The sequence below is a fragment of the Pongo pygmaeus genome, chromosome 12 (assembly GCF_028885625.2).
Source record: "Pongo pygmaeus isolate AG05252 chromosome 12, NHGRI_mPonPyg2-v2.0_pri, whole genome shotgun sequence".
NCBI classification, from domain to species: Eukaryota; Metazoa; Chordata; class Mammalia; order Primates; family Hominidae; genus Pongo; species Pongo pygmaeus.
In genome coordinates this window covers 133,635,213-133,652,433 of record NC_072385.2, presented here as the reverse complement: position 1 = coordinate 133,652,433, position 17,221 = coordinate 133,635,213, and the positions used below count along the sequence as shown (strand labels likewise).

General features: G+C 49.8%; 1 protein-coding gene across 2 annotated transcripts; it reads right to left on the bottom strand.

Annotated features, from left to right (window-relative positions):
* Positions 1–3,441: 3,441 nt before the first annotated feature.
* TMEM18 (transmembrane protein 18) lies at positions 3,442–13,189 on the bottom strand. 2 transcript variants are annotated; one of them, XM_054475521.2, is made up of 5 exons: positions 12,967–13,189; positions 11,189–11,309; positions 8,415–8,469; positions 5,863–5,956; positions 3,442–5,781 (listed from the first exon to the last, which is right to left on the bottom strand). In XM_054475521.2, the coding sequence occupies exons 1-5, from the start codon at positions 13,159–13,161 to the stop codon at positions 5,686–5,688; spliced, it is 561 nt and encodes a 186-aa protein (XP_054331496.2). In that variant the 5' UTR covers positions 13,162–13,189; the 3' UTR covers positions 3,442–5,685. The 2 variants fall into 2 exon arrangements, with proteins under 2 accessions (XP_054331496.2, XP_054331495.1); XM_054475520.2 differs by lacking the exon at positions 12,967–13,189 and adding an exon at positions 12,203–12,613.
* Between the last annotated feature and the right edge of the window lie 4,032 nt (positions 13,190–17,221).

Below are 17,221 nucleotides of genomic sequence, written 5' to 3'. Positions count from 1 at the left end.
ATGTGTTTGTCGTTGTAACTCGTTTAAACTAACTTCACTGTTGTGAGGTTTTCACAGTTCTTCTCCAAGGGTCACTTGTCAGCTTGGGAGGAGGTGGAACCTCAGCTCTTCACAGTTCCTGATGATACATAAAGCAAAAAAAACTGTTCGACTTTCTAATACCTTTTCAACACAAGCCAAAGCCAAACTACAGACTAGTAACACATATTTCTGCCCTATATGTGTTACCAATTTTAACACATAAAATTAGAAATAGGTTTTTTAAAGCCCATATTGCAAAACAAAGAAGAATATGAACAGATTATTCACTAAAAAAATGCAAAACACCAACAATCATTTGAAAAGTGTTAAACCTCACAGGTAACCACAGAAGTACAAGTTAAAACAGTGAGATAAAACTTTCACCTATTACTCAGAAAAGTTTCTTTTTTTTATGTTGCTACTTAGTGCAGACAAGGATTTCAGGAAATACGTACAATCAATATTGGCATTTGCTTTCTGAAAATTGATTTAGCAACATTTACCAACTGTCACATAAAAGTTATATATGTTGACTAAATTTCACTTGTAAGAATTTATTCCAAGTCAATAGTGGAAATGTAGGCATGTGAGGTTGGAGATTTCTGTGTTGCTGATGTCAGTAAAACAATTAGAAAAACTCTGCATCTCTAATATCAGTAACTGGTTACGTAAATTCAGCCTATACCCCTACAATGTGTTTACTATGCAGGCATTGAAAATAATGTTATATAGTGAAATTGCATCATGATAATAGGGACTAATTACTTTATAGAAGATAGACTTACAGAAAAAAGGGGCAGCAAATTGACATTTAACTATTTTCTCCTGTTCCAAAGATATCCAATGTTATATAAGAAATAACCAAACATGGGTAAGGCAGAGGAAAGAGCAGCACATGGAGGGCCAGGCTGTGAGTGAGCTGGGCTTGGGGATCCATAACCCACAAGCCAGACTGTGAGTGAGTTGGGCATAGGGATCCATAAACCCAGAGATGCAGACGCCCAGCTCAGATGGAGCATCACTCCCACATACAAAAGAACCCAGAGATGCAGATGCCCCACTCACTCAGATAGAGAATCAACCCCATATACAACAGGACCCAGAGATGCAGACATCCCACTCACTCAGATAGAGAATCAACCCCACATAAAATAGAACCCAGAGATGGAGATGCACCACTCACTCAGATAGAGAATCAACCCCACATAAACTAGAATCCAGAGATGCAGATGCCCCACTCACTCAGACAGAGAATCAACCCCACATACAACAGGACCCAGAGATGCAGACACTCCACCCACTCAGATAGAGAATCAACCCCACATAAACTAGAACCCAGAGATGCAGATGCCCCACTCACTCAGAGAATCAACCCCACATAAAATAGAACCCAGAGATGCAGATGCCCCACTCACTCAGAGCAACAACCCCACATACAACAGAACCCAGAGATGCAGACGTCCCACTCACTCAGATAGAGAATCAACCCTACATACAACAGGACCCAGAGATGCAGACGCCCCACACACTCAGATGGAGCAACAACCCCACATACAACAGAACCCAGAGATGCAGACGCCCCATTCACTCAGATAATCAACCCCACATAAAATAGAACCCAGCGACACAGATGCACCACTCACTCAGATAATCAACCCCACATACAACAGAACCCAGAGATGCAGATGCCCCACTCACTCAGATAGAGAATCAACCCTACATACAACAGGACCCAGAGATGCAGATGTCCTGCACACTCAGATGGAGCAACAACCCCACATACAACAGGACCCAGAGATGCAGATGCCCCACTCACTCAGATGGAGAATCAACCCCACATACAACAGGACCCAGAGATGCAGATGCCCCACTCACTCGGAGCATTAACCCCACACACAACAGGACTCACGGAGGCAGTCACCCGGCTCACTCAGATGGAGTGTTAACCCCACGCACACAAAACCCAGAGATGCAGATGCCCAGCTCACTCAGACGGAGTATTAACCCCATGTACAACAGAACCCCGAGATGCAGATGCTCAGCTGAGACGGAGTATTAACCCCATGTACAACAGAACCCCGAGATGCAGATGCTCAGCTCACTGAGATGGAGCATCAACCCTACACACAACAGGACCCATGGAAGCAGACGCCCAGCTCACTCAGATGGAGCATCAACCCCATGCACAACAGGGCCCATGGAGGCTGACATCCAGCTCACTCAGATGGAGCAGGAGCTGCTGAAGGCTGTTTTGACCCAGGACTGGAGCAGAAGGCGGTAGCCCTGAGGCTTACAGAGCAGACCCTATGGCCACATGCTTGGACTTAGGCCTCTGCTTGGCTGCCTGAAGGCTGCAGGGAGCTCCTTCTCTGTCCTCAGGTTCCTTTCAGGGCCTGTGCCAGGGTCTGTGCCAGTCAGCGCCTCCCCGGCATAGGTCTTGTGCAATTTCTAATGACAGCATGACTCGGAGACTATAATAGCTACACCTTCCCCCAAAGCAAGGAAAGATCTAACTGTACAGGCTGCTGTGAAACTGGAACATCGGAGGAAGAGGAGCTAAAAAACTTACCAGGCCAATGAGGATGCTTGCTGTCAACTGTTCCAGCCCCAATCGGAACAAGCTGCCACCAAGGCACGGCATCCACAGCCTGCGTGGGCCTCGCCGCCCCATCCTGCCTTCCCTGTGCAGCAACCAGGGCTTGGAGACATCTTCGCACCATCCTGGGACTGGGCAGCGCCACCCCCTGGGTCCTCTTCTCTGCCCTGGCTCGCTCCCTTCCTGCCTCCGAGAACCCTGCATGTGGAGCCCAGCCCTGTCCTCCCCAGGACCGACTTGCTGGTGTAGTCGACCAGCAAGAGGGGCTTCAGTACAGAGGGGAAGGCTGCACTGAAAACGTGTTCTGGTTAACGTGGTGAAAGAAGAAGGGTGCTCCACCGAAGTCCAGACAAGGAAGCCTGAAGTTCTTTTCCAGAGAAAAGATGCTTGGGCCTGACTGGTATATCTCTGACAGCAATTCTCGTCTGTCTTTAAGCATCCAACTCAACTGAGCACCACTGAAGCTCCTTACCCTGAATTCCACCCCCAGCCCTTTTTTTTTTTTTTTAACATTTATTATTTTGTAAAGGGCAAGAACATGTTAACATTTCCTTGCCACTTTATTTCTCACAGAAGCTAGCCATTCAGGCTGCATATTGCTTTATGATTTGATATACATTATCTGTGCAAGTAGACTTTCTTCTACTGGCAATGACACAATTGCGTTTGTTTGTTAAAACTCAGCACCAGATGCTGCAGCAAAGGGACCTGCCAGCCAAAGGTGGAGCTAAGTTCCAGGTGCTCCTGTTTCCAGTTACAGTAAGATGCAAAACAAATACCATTTTTTTGAAAAAACAAACAAACAAACAAAAAAACACAATACATATTATTAAAGATATATTTTATTGCATAGCAATTGATAAACGTAAGGTGTCACAGGTTTGGAATGTGAGAAACAATTTTTATCACAAACCTCCTTTCCTGTACTTTATCAGTAGAGTAAAAACATTTGTTCTACTTAAACAGATGAAGCTCTCCAGTGAGTCATCCACATTTATGGAGCCTGAAACCAGTGTGCTCTGTGCAACCCCCGGTGCTTTAAAGTGGGATTGCACCTGTGCTTTCGTAAATTACTCAACTGCTGATCATTTTGGCTTCTATGACTTTCCCTAACATGAGGACAACGTATCAAGACAATTGTTAACAATGCACTTCAAGGCACTGAATATAAACTTACTACACAGTTAAAAATAAAGTGAAGGTTGTTTTTACAAAACCAAAATATAACTGCTCCAAAACACAGACACACACATACAGAGTGAAAACCAAAGACCACACGTCATGGTTTCACACTGACATGTCATCAGCATCAAATTCATGCAAAGCTAGCAATACTGTTACACTACTTTATCACAGGCAAACTAAGATTCAATCACACGGCCCCATATTAAGTCCAAATAACATATAGATGGTTTATTAGTCTGTTCTCACACTGCTATAAAGATACTACCTGAGACCTGGATTACTTTATAAACAAGAAGTTTAACTGACTCAGTTCCACATGGCTGGGGAGGCCTCGGGAAACTTACAATCATGGCAGAGGGAGAAGCAAGCACCTTCTTTACAAGGTGGCAGGAGAGAGAGAGTGAGAGCAGGGGAAACTGCTATCTTTAAAACCAGCAGATCTTGTGAGAACTCCCTCTCTATTATGAGAACAGCATAGGGGAAACCACTCCCATGATCCAATCACCTCCCATCAGGTCCCTCCCTTGACACATGGGGATTACAATTTGAGATGCAATTTGGGTGGGGACACAGAGCCAAACCGTATCAGATGGTGAAAATGTTATACTAAAAATGCACAGTCTCTACAAACTCCCTGGTTTCTTTTCTGTCAGCGAAGTCAAATATCTACACAACGGCCCTGGACAATGCCAGGGGGAGGACACATTACCTTAATCATCTTTCTGTCCCACTTCTCAGCCACAAAGGCCCGAGAGGGACACGAACTTGGCTGGTGAGCTCTGCACTTCAACATTCTCTTCCCAGGCTTGTCTAATCAAAGATAACTGTTCCAATTACATTTTGAATCGGTAACTTTCAGAAATGCACAATCAGGCATGCTATCAGATACAATGCACAATGAGTATTCCCTTACTGAACACCTATTTTTAAATATCTGGGTCTCTAACCACCTGTCATTCTTAAACTACAGGTCCACATTTGACAGGAACCAAGAGCCATTGGGCAGGAGCTATTTTATAAAGTGGATATTGCAAAGTAACAGTATGCCTGTCCTAACAGAACCGGGAGCATTGTGTTCCCGAGCACCTAAATCAACAGAACACCGGGACATTAGGAAAGACACGCTTCTCCATGGAGTGTTGACTTCAGGGCTTCCATTCTGTTTTCAGTAAAGCAGCCCGTAACTTTGCTAGAGAGGGCCTAGCCTCTTGTGAATTGGTTCATCAAACTGAGATACAACATATTTTCCAAGAGCTTCCTTCCAAGGTCTCTCTGCCCCAGCACTGCTGACATTTCATGTCAAGTCATCGTCTGTGCTGCGGCTGACCCAGGCACACAGGATTTTATGCATCACCCCTGGGCTCCACAGGAGAAGCCAAGAGCACCACCCCCTCCAGTGACAACCAGGTGTCTCCAAACTTTGCCCCATGTCCTGGAAGGTGAAAACACCCTCTACTGCGAACTGTGGCATGCGCTAGAAAACACAGCACGAGGAGGAGGGCATGGTGCCCATGTACAGGTGGCACTGTTTATTATTGAGTTTCATATTTTATATCGTGTATTTTATATTTATAATTAGTACTAGTTACACATATGACATGGACTTCTTCAAATCAAATTCCCAGTTATGAAGCTCTGCAGAGACCGTTCCCACAGCCTGACTACAAAGATCAGGCGCCTGAAGACGCATGTCCTGATGGATACATTCAGTGCTGGCTGAAAAGCCGACTTCAGTGTGTGCCCTACCGCTGTGGATATTTAAATAAAACAACGGTTTTTCAAACCATGAGTCAGCTGGAAGGATGCCCACACCACGCGCACTGCAGCGCTGGGAGCAGTCAGGGTGGACGGGAAGGACGTAAACTCCAAGCAGCTGCTGCCCTTCAGTCTTCTTTCCTTCTCCTTTTCTTTTCCTTTCTTCTCTCTTGTGCATTCTTCAGGTCAGTCATCACATTCAAAGTCTTCCATACCCACATAACCTAAACACAATTGTTTGAGACATGTTTAGATTTGAAAAACATACACATGAAGAAAGACAACTGAAAGTGTCATCTACGTACCACAATGATCATGGCATTCACCAGCAGCGGGGCTGAAAATACTATAGAAATGAACATCCCCCTGGAGTCGAAATACTGGTATTTTGAAAATAATCTGTTTAAAAAACAAAAACAAAAAATTACTAGGCAATACAACCAAAAAGTTCTAGTGACACTGTCTATTTAGATAAGACTTTGGAGAGAGCTGATGTGGACTGAGGTGGGAGCAACCCCCTCACTGGGCCCACCCTTGGTAGCAGCCGTCATTTCCACTGTACTGTCCCAAATGCAATGAATGCTCATTATGAAGAAAACACACTGGGTCACAGGACAGGGAGACACCACCCAGCAGCACAGGGAAGACCCCGAGACCTCCCCCAGCAGAGAGACGTCACCCTGCAAGCCCTCTGGGTCATCAGTAGCACATCTGACCTCAGCTGGAAGATACTGATGACTTGAAATCCTTAAAACCTACAGAGTAACAACATCAATAATCCCTGTAAATGACAAAGGGACAGCAGCTGCATCTGTTCCACAGCTACACTGGGAAGGAGTGGTGCCGGGCCCTTCCATCCCTTTGGTTCTCATAGCAGGTCCTCTTGCTGTCAGCGCCAGTGCCTCTTTAGCAGAACAGACTGAGGAAGGTGGAAGATCTCCACCTGCACAAAGGTACAGCGCCAGGGAGGGCAGAGGATCTGCACGTGGGTGTTGATGATTCTCTCAGCAGCCAGCACAGGAAATGCCATCAACAAAGCTAGTAATGGTGGGCAGTGGGTCAACACCTCGTGAGCACAGGGCTCCTGCCTTGCTGGCGCTCACGGCTAGTAATGGTGGGCAGTGGGTCAACACCTCATTAGCATGGGGCTCCCGCCTTGCTGGCGCTTATACTCTATACCATGGGAGGCCCAGAAGTAAGAGGCAGCCAGTCCAAGCATGTGGCGAGTGCTGCTATAGAGAAATGTGAAGCCTGTTGGGGGTGAGGGGGCCTTGTGGAGTCGTAGGCACAGCCATGAACGGCTGGGACAGAGCTGGCAGGAGGCCACAGGCCATCACTGCAGGACTCCACGTTTACTCTGGGTGACCTGGGGACACTCTGGAATGTTCTGAGGGGCAGTGCTTGGCTCTGAGGCCCACACTTCCCCAGGATGCCCAAGAGGCTGGGCAGTCAGGGGATGGCTTAGGGACTGCCACATGTCAGCAGCAGGTCGGCGAGGGTGGGGTGAAGGGCATAGAACACACTGGGCTCGTGGCTGACCTTAAAGGTGGAGGGACGGAGCTTCCTGAACAATGCCCTATTACGTCTCTGGTCTAAGAAGCTGGAGGGAGAAGCCGCCCCTATAAAGAGGGGGGAGCAGAGCAGTCGGCCTGAAGTGTGAATTTTGAGGTGTTTGTTAGACGTCCTGGTACCCAGTCCAACAGGTGGGGCAGGCAAGAAACCCAGCACTTTTGAAACCAGGAGATTGCGGAGAAGCACGAAGACAGGAGGCCGCGGCCAGAGGGAAGGGAGGGGCCAGAAAGGTGCTGCACCTTGGAGCTGGGTGTGGGAGGGCTTCAGGGAGGGTGACACTGTGCCAGCCTCTGGACAAGGTCAGGGTCACCAGGGACTGAGCACCACTCCTGGGACTGAACCATGTGAAGGCCCTGCATCCGGGAGGAGAGGCAGGGTCCCCAGGGAGCTGCTTATGGCTAAGGAGACGGCAGGGAAGAGGGAGGACAGAGACAGTGCCGCAGGGACGCTGTCATGGAGGGAAAGGCTGAGCAGGGCAGGAGGAGGCCAAGTCAGGGGAGGGTTCGGGAAACCGGGCAGGGTCTAAGCAAAGGATTTCAGGAAATGCTCAACAACCCCTTTCGGTGAGGGCCCAAGATCAGGGCTTATGGGCCACAAGCCCACAGTCTCAGCTCCTTCCTGCTTAGAGTCTGGCAGTTTTCCTTTTTTTCTGTTTTATATTTTAAAATGTAAAAGCCATTTTTAGCTCACAGGCCACTCAAAAACAGTCAGTGGGTCTCACCTGACAGAGGCTGTGTGGTTCAACCTGGGCAGGTGCTGGGTTCCGAGTCCCCTGGGATGAAGCCAGGGGTAGAGGAGGGGGCAGAGGATGCAGGGCTGGGGCTGCCAGCGGTGCCCCCCGACATCAGGATGCGGGGCTGGGGGTGAGGCAGGCAGGTGCCCCAGACCACCCAGAAGCCCCCTACTCAGGTCCAGACTCCCCATGGAGCAGCCACCCTGCAGTCCAAGGGGGAGGGCATGGCTGAGGCCAGCGCGGACCACGTTCTCTAAAATGCTGCGGTTTCTATTCTGAAGCTCAAATTCCCATGGCCACTTCTCTGGCTCTGCCATCAGAGGCCTCAGCCAGCATTGTCCCACAGTGCCACGCTCAGAAAGGGCCACTATGGTGCTGGTAAAGCATTTACGGAGTCACCCTGGAGCCCACCAACCCTGGACGCACGGGCACCGGCTGTGCACAGCTGCCACGTTAGGATTCACTGTCTCCTCCGCAAGTCCCACCGGCGGTGGGGCCGTTCCCAGGGACACCCCTGCAGGGACCTGGTCACAGGCCCGGGGGTGGGCTCACCTCCAGTTCATCGCAGCCGCCTCATTAATGTATTCAGCACAGTAGACTAAGATGACTGAAAAAAGGTACAAGTCATGTTAGAATTTAGATGACCCGTTATTACTCGTTATAAAGTTATACATTCTTTACAGCAAAATACTGAATAGAAATGTCACTTTAATTTTAAACGTAATGTCAGGTAAACATCCTAACATTGTCAAGTCGTAGTACTCACCCATTTAGCAGAAAGAAAATCAAGGCCAACAGTGATCCAGTTCTCCAGTGCTCTATGGTCTCACTCACAGCCCGTGCTCAGGTCAGCACCTGCAGAGCTACTGCAGGAGCCGCCCAAGGCCCCAGGCTTCACCCAGGCATGGCTGGACCTCACACATTTCCCCAGGGACAGCAGCCACAGTTCAGCCCCACAGGACACAGCAGCAGAAGCTAAGAGCCACGAGACCCAGAGCTGACAACCAAGGGCTTTTCGCACTCACACTTCCCGGGCTGACCTTGGGACACTGCCACTGAGATGACCACAGGAGGGGAGCAAACAGCTTTGGGGTGCTGGAGGCAAAGGCATGGGAAGGAGGGTGGCAGCTGGTGGGGGCAGGGTGAGGCCTCCATGCTCCCAGGAGCACACAGACTTTAGGGACTGGCCCAGGGTCTTCAGCTAATTCATGGGTAATGCTGGTACTCAAACCCATGAGATAGCGACCCATGGTACCATAAAGTCAAATAAAATATAATTCAGCAAATTAAGAAAAATGTGATGCTTTAACTTTCAAGGTAAATCAAACTAAAAATCCTTTAATTCTTCTTGATACACATCAGAAAGCAGATTAAACTAGGGGCTACGGTGAGCAGTCCCTCCACTTCCTCCCTTCAGGAATGGACTCAATAAAGCAGAGGAAAAGAAGGCACAGGGAAAGAACCAGAGGGGAGGGGAGGGAGGAGGAGGAGGGGGAGGACGGGAGGGAAGGAGAGGAAGGAGGAGAAGGAGGGTGAGGGGAGGGGGAGGAGGAGGAGGAGGAGGAGGAGGAGGAAGAGGAGGAGGAGGAAGAGGAGGAGGAGGAGGAGGAGGAGGAGGGCCAGGAGAAGCAGGACAGCCAGGCACGTGAGAAGGGTAGGCTAACACAGGAGGTGGTAGGCATGGGTGCAGGGAGGAGGGTGTGGAGGGCTAGCGTTACAGGGGGAGGGTGGGGAGGGCGATGGGCACGGGAGGACGGCGGGCAGGGAGGGTGTCACCAGGTGCTCCTCCTCAGCTATTCCTGAAATGCACCCTGGAGCAGAGTCTGAATCTTGAATCTTGATGGTGCTGGTTATAAGCTGTGTAGCTGAGGGAGTCAGAGAACCTCTGTGTGTTTCATTTATAAAAATGGGCAAATAAAATCCAACTCTTAGGCTGGTTTGAGAAATGAATCACAGGAAATGTAACGGCAGACAGCACAGTGTCTAGTATTACCCCGGTGTGAAAGCAGTCATCCTTCCCCTTATCCTAGAAAACATCAAACTCTTGTGCAGTTCTCCAGCTGACAAAGCTGTTCAGATCCAGGAGCTCAGCTGGTGAAGCCTCACCTTTCTTTGAGGTGCCTGCCTCAGGGCCTCTGCATGGGGCACTTGCTCCTGCCCTCTGCCAGCATCTCACTGCCTGGCTCCTGCCTATGCACCTTTTGCCCCTGGGTTCCCAGGGGACTGTGTGATTTAAATCAGGCCGCTCCTCCTGTTTCACTGTGTTTTTGGCTTTTCCATTGCAACACTTGTCACTGTTGATAACACAGGTCTGTGATGAATCACTGGTGCTGGTGCCCCCCAGGAAGCTGTGGGAGGCAAGGGAGCCCTGTCTGCCTGGTCCACTCCAGCACTCCTCAGGGCACCCTCAATACAGAGCTTGCTCTGAGCGCCTCACTTACACAGCCCCCCACTGTGATGCAAACCCTCATCACTTCTCCAGTCTTTCTAAGATCATCTCTTCTTCAGATTTCCCACTTTGCACACAGCCAGCTAACTAAACTTATCTAAAATTAGTTATTTTTAACTACCAAGCAAAATCTTCGGTGTCTCCCCAGTGTTCAGAGTCAAGAGGAGCCTGAGCCAGGCCTCCAGGCCCTCCTCGCCTCTTCTACCCACACGTGTTTGTAATGCTCAGCATCAGAAGTGCTTAGGTCCTGCAGGGCTGGCAGTTTCTCTGCCTCTGACCCACACCTTCCATTCATCTCAGTCTCTGCAGGTCGGGCTGCTGCCCTCCCAGGGCCGTCACCTGCTCCCTCTCTTTTCTTACTAACATTTTACTCACTCTTCACACCCTGTGCCATGATTTCAGCTTTGCTGAATAATCTTTCTCAGTCATCCTGTGCAACTCCCTAACTTCTCTAAGTTCTGTAGCCCTTATCCTTGAAACCAAGTTGGGCAATGCCTTATTTTATGCACAGAACTTTTCTTTCCCAGTTTGCAATCTTCCTCCCATTCAAAGCAGTGCATGAGCAGAGCTACCACTGAGGACGCATCTTGTGTAAACGACAGTACTTCCGGAAACCCAACTCTCCTGTGTGCAGCTGGTGCTCAGCACCTCCCTGGTAGGCAACAGGAACTCAACAGATTCCTTTCAACTCTAACATCCAAAAAGTAGTTTTCTTCATAGCTTCAAAGAGTGAAAAATGGGAGTGTCCTGGGAGCAGGCACATGACAGAGGGTTGGGAGGTCTTGTAAAAATATGTACATATTTCGAAGACACAGAACATACACAGTTTCATTTCACACAGTGATCTGAGTTGTGGAGTTCGTGTTGTTTTACTTACCTAGACACAGAAAGTGCCCGATCTGTAGTCTGTAGCTTCGGGAGGACAAGCAGGTGAGGAGCAGGCAGAGCGCGTGGAAGGTGGCCAGCCCCATGAGCCAGGGCTCAGTCCAGTCCGTCTGCTGTAGGAACACACCAGCAGACACTCACTGTCCTGCCACACAAGGCCGGGTTCACGGCCCACCCACAGCCTTCTCCCAGGGCAGGGGGCAGGGGCCTCTCACTCCTGAGTCCTCCTGGGCTACTCACCAAGTATCCAGAGAGCATTGCCAGGCCTCAGAGAAACATGGGGACAAGAAAGGGAGAAGGAACCAGAAGGATGGAAACAGGATTCTCCCCTCAGTGCAACTATAATTCATGGAATTCAAAGTTCAAGCACCCAGAACTGAGGGCATCTCTGATGTGCTCCTTTTGTTTGTGGAACAGAATCATGTTTTTAAGCTGGGTATAATTAAAGGAATTACCATCCTTTATGATGATAATTGGTGATGATAATTGGTGACGACAAGGAAATTAGGTCGATTGCTCAAAGAGATGCACTTGGCTCAGCCCCAAAGGTAAAACATGAATCATCATTTCAGGCTCCTTAGTCAGCACTGAAGGCCTCGGGGAATCTTGAGCCATCGCCAGGTGCAAGATTTGATTTTCTCCAACCTCTCTGCAATACACTGAACCCTCCAGACAGTGCTGCACTCCGCTGCCTCCTGGACTCCCCGGGACCCTGCCGTACCTGGGGACAGTGTCTGGCTCAGGGACCTGAAGTAGCCAGGCTCAGATCCACGGCTGCCCGGTCCCCACCTGATGCTCAGATGCCAATCCCAGCAGTCCTCAACCCTCCCCATCCCCTCCTTGAGCGCCCTCCTGCAAGAGACAAGCCCTGCCCTCCAAACTGCAGACACGCACAGCCCTCCAGGACTCCTGTATCACTGCTCTCTGCTGGGGACAGCAGCGGCCTCTCCAGAGCCGCGCCATGAGATAAGGACACAAGCCCATCTACTCCCATCAATGCACCCACCAGAAGACCAGAGGCAGGGAGGGTGAGGGGAGCACGGCTTTCTGCCTGGACCCCATCGAGTGCCCATGTCACCCCTTGGCGGCCACGCGGGGCGCGGGCTCCCCTGGGACCTGTCAGACGAATTGGGCACGGCGCACGCCCCGCCCACACGGGGGGCAGGGTTCTTCCGTGCCACGCCCACACTATCAGGCTCCACCACGCACGCCCCGCCACACTGCCAGGATCCGCCCACATGGCCCAAGCCCCGCCCGCAAGACGCTGGACTGGCCGGCGTGCACCTCCCACACGAACAAACCCCTGCCCCTCGCGCTCCGCCCACACAACTCAGCCACGCCCGCAAGGTGCAGGACGCCCGCCCAGCCCAAGCCCCAGCCACACAGCCCCGGACCCAGCTCACTGCGCACGCTCCTCCACAAGGCCCCGCCCCGCCCCGCCGAACGGCCCAGGACCCCGCCTAGCGCTCGCGCCCCGACACCCGGCCCCGGCCCCCCCCCCAGGCCCCAGGACCCCGCCCAGGGCGCGCTCCACCGCCCCGCCCCGAGCCACTCCCACAGGGCCCAGGACCCCGCCCACAGCGCGCGCCCCGACGCCGGCCCCGAGCCACTCCCACGGGTCCCAAGACCCTGCCCAGCGCGCGCGCTCCGCCGCAAGGCCCCGCCCACGACCGGCGCCTTCTTGGCCACATGCCAGGTGCTCTGTGGGGCCGACCCCACGCCTCTCCGCCGTCCTTCCCCGAACTGGTGGTTACGCGGGCCGCGAGTTACCGTGAGCACGGCTGGGATGCTGACGGGGAAAGAGCTGACAGAGAAGGCGGACGGCATGGTGCTGGGAAGCCCGCCCTCACAGCAACCGCCGAACCCGGCCTGGCCAGAATCCACAGAGGAGGGCGCCAAATCTTCTCTCGTGAGATCTGTCATTCTCACGAAACTTGCGCTTTCTTCCTCTCGCGGTAATTTCATGGCATTGCTAGGTCCAGATATCGCGATATTTCCTGGTGTTCGTTGTAATACGGGAAACTTACTATGCTGCTGTGGGACTTGTGCTCTCTCCGCCGGGAGGCCGAGGGCGTCTTTAGTTCGTTAGCAGAGGAGCAGGCGGAGGCGGGTGGGACTTGGGAGGTTTGTTTCAAAGGATCAGGGCGCTGTACCGCCACGCCAGCCCTGTCCCACCTGGGACTCCCTAGAAGGGTCAGAGCATCAATGAGGACGGTGTCCGCTCCGAGACCCTGCAGGAGCCGGAGACATTGCCCACTCCTCGGACCCTGCAGGACTTGGGAAGGTGTCTGCCCTCGCGACCCTAAGGGCAGTGCACTCTTGGTCTGGGTCAGCTTAGGGTTATCTGTCTTCACTTTGGAGATTTACCAGGTGTTCTTACGCTTCACTTCGTTGTTCAACGACAGATACAAAAATATAAAGTTAATTTTCTTCCAGCGAATTTTTTCCCCTTTATTTTAACATTTATACCCCAACTTTGAGATTTTCAAATTAAACATTCTATTATTTTAACATCACGAATTATTAAGTGTATATACTTTCATTGCATATGTTAGTTCTTGAACTAGTTTAATGTTTCTAAAAAATAGTTCTAGTGGTGGACTTTTTTTTTTAATAGCTTTAACCCCTCCCAGATCTTTCTTAAAATCTTTCCACAGTGTGGTCATTTCTGCTCATGCTACTTAACATGCGTTCTCTCATTTCAGTGTAGAAGGTCATGGTTTCTTCTTATGGGAAAACATTTCTTTCATTGATATTTTTCTCTATTCTTCGTGTATTCAACTCCAGGAACATCCGTTAGGTAGATAGTGCATCTTCCTCTCTTTTGTTTCTCAGCCTTCCTCTCAAAACATCACGTCTGTTGTTGCTGAGTTTGGGAAATCTCGGGCTTGGCCTTCCTGCTTTTTTTTTTTTTTTTTTAAGACGGTGTCTCGCTCTGTTGCCCAGGCTGGAGCGCAATGGTGCGACCTGGGCTCACTGCAACCTCCGCCTCCTGGGCTCAAGCTATTCTCCTGCCTCAGCCTCCCGAGTAGCTGGGATTACAGACGTTCGCCACCTCACCTGGCTAATTTTTTTTTGTATTTTTAGTAGGGACGGGGTTTCACCATGTTGGCCAGGCTAGTTTTGAACTCCTGACCTCAAGTGATTTACCCGCCTGGGCCTCCCAAAGTGCTGGGATTACAGGCATGAGCCACCGCACCCAGCTGGTGTGATGGTTTTCATCTGTATCCATTCTCACTCCCCTGTGCTTGTTCAGCTATTTTCAACAGGACCTTTCAGTTACAGGGAGTAGATCTGTCCTCTTCAGTTCAGCCTGTTACTGTGTATCTCCCTGATGATATTTCGTTACTATGTGAAATATCACTCTATTAATTTCCATGGGTTAGTTTCATCGTCAGTCCTGTCCGGTGCCTGCCTTTTGTGGTGTCTGTTTTCTTGTAATTTCTGTAATTTGGGGTCAAACTCTTTTTGCTATTAATATTAACCACAGTCTATCTATGGTCACTGGGATTTTTTCTCTTCATCTTCCCCTCAGCCGCCCCTCCCAGATCTTTCACATATTGTGCGCCCTGGCACCCACGTTTCCAAAATTGTTAAAACTCTGCCCCTCAGCAGCTTCACTTTCAGTCCCAGGACATTCATCTTCCACATTTCTCCCGCCCTGCTGTTCTGAACAACGCTAGGCTGCCGGACATTTAGACGTGAAGCTTGTGAAATGTCACCAGTCTGAGATGTGCTTTAATTTCAAACATACACCATCTTTCAAAGACTTTGTACCAAAATGTAAAATATATTATCAACAATTGTATTATTTTGCTTACATGTTGAAATTATATTTTGGACATACTGGACCAAATAAAATATATCAATAAAATTAATCTCTTTCTCTTTGCTATTTTAATGTGGCCACTAGAACATGGCCTGCTCTCTATGTTGGTATGTGAATACTGACATGGACTCTATTCCATTTACCTGGAATTTTGTGCTTCCAGAAGACTGGATGAAGCCTCCCTCCCTTCCCTTCTCTCTCTTTTTTTTTTTTTTTTTTTTTTTTTTTGCGTTTTGCTCTTGTTGCCTAGGCTGGAGTGCAGTGGCAGGGTCTCGGCTCACTGCAACCTCTGCCTCCTGGGTTCAAGCGATTCTCCCTGCCTCAGCCTTCCGAGTAGCTGGGATCACAGGCATGTGCCACCATACCAGGCTAATTTTGTATTTTTAGTAGACACGGGGTTTCACCCTGTTGGCCAGGCTGGTCTCGAACTTCTGACATCAGGTGATCCGCCTGCCTTGGCCTCCCAAAGTGCTGGGATTACAGGCGTGAGCCACCACGCCTGGCCCAATTTTGTTTATTTCTAAAATAGCTATTTAATCCACATACAATTGGTTTTCAAGAGCTTTATTAATGGGTAAAATACGTTTGTGAGCTGTAATGTATTCTACAAATTAAAGCCAGTACTTGATAGCTTTCTTGTTCTTTGCGTTGCTCAGGTCCCAGCAGGCAGCTGATTGTTTAGATGGAGAGACCACAGTGGAGAGTTACCCGTTGCTGTGAGAGCAATGGGGAGTTATGGAAGAAAGGAGAGGCACCAAGACCAGGTCTGTGCCCTGTGACCCAGAGGCAGCCTTGGGAGGGGCGTCTGTCTAGGAAGGGCCACAGCCAGGCTGACGTGGGCAGGACCCCCTGGACCTGGCCTTGGCCTCCATAGCCCCATGCCAGCCAGGGTGCCAGGTGCAGGCCCCTGGTCTGGTGACAGCTCAGACACTTTCAGTAAGCCCAGGAGGGTTGGACCCTAGGGGACGGCAGGGTGCATCTAAGGAAAGGTTTAAACACTGTAGCACACCCAAAGAATGGTGTGAGCCCAGAGGTTTCATTCCTGAAGACATGACGGCCAATAACTGAGATCCCTGAGAGCTGGACTCTGGGCTTCCTCAGTTTCAGTGTCTTGGACGTGAATCAGGCCACAGAAGTGCCCTTATCTCCACCACTGTGTTCTCCATTTATCCCCACTGAACTTGCCAAGCTCAGCAACAGCCTGCAGGACACCAGCCTCACGGGCTGGGTCTAGAACCCCGGGCAGCTTCTGTGCGGGTTCCTGGTTCCTCACTTTGTGCCTCTGGGCTGCACCAGTTTGACCCTGATGTGAAATCTGATTCCTCTGTCAGTTTGTACAATGCAGTTTACAATAAGTCATTTGACAACAATGCTTAATTTACCATTTCTGAAGCTCTCATTCCTTTCTGAGCATTTTCAGGTGGTATCATTTCCTCTTAGACTAAAGAATTGCCATTAGCATCCCAGGCAGTTCAGATCCGTCGGGGATGAATCGGCTTCATCTGAAAAATGCTCTTGTTTTGTCTTCATTTTAAAGGATATTTTTTCTGTGAATTGTTGAATACTGCTTTTCTTTCTTTTCTTTCAGCACATGAGAGATATTCCACGGCCTTCTGTCTCCCATAGCTTCTTGTAGAAAAGCAGTGATGTTTCTAATCCTCATTTTCCCATAGATAACATGTCATTTTTCTGTTTTCAGAATATTCTGTTTATCTTGGTTTCAGCAGTTTGACCACGATGTGTCTAGAATCAGTTTTCTTTGTATTCATGTTGCTTGTGTTTGATCAATTTCTTGATTCTATGAATTTATATTGTTAATTTTTAGCATTATTTCTTCATTTTTTCTCTCTCATTCTTTTTCTTCTCTTTATTAGATGAGGACTGAACATTAGACTTCCCATGATTGCAGAACTGTCCTTCGCTGCAGCTGTAAAATCGCGGCAAGGCAGGATTCATCCTGGCGGTGGGTGCAGGCCATGATTCCCGTCACTGAGCAGGGTATACAGCAGGAAGTTCCACCTCTGAGCACAGCAAGGGGATTCTGAGTGTGTCTGTTCGCTGGAGCGGCGGCCACACTTCCCTGGTTCTGCAATTGTGGATAATTTAGCATGACTTGTTGGGCATTGCAAATGTCATGTCGTGGAGAATCTGGGCCCTGTTATTTTTTCCAACTGTGTGTGTGCGTGTGGTGTGCGA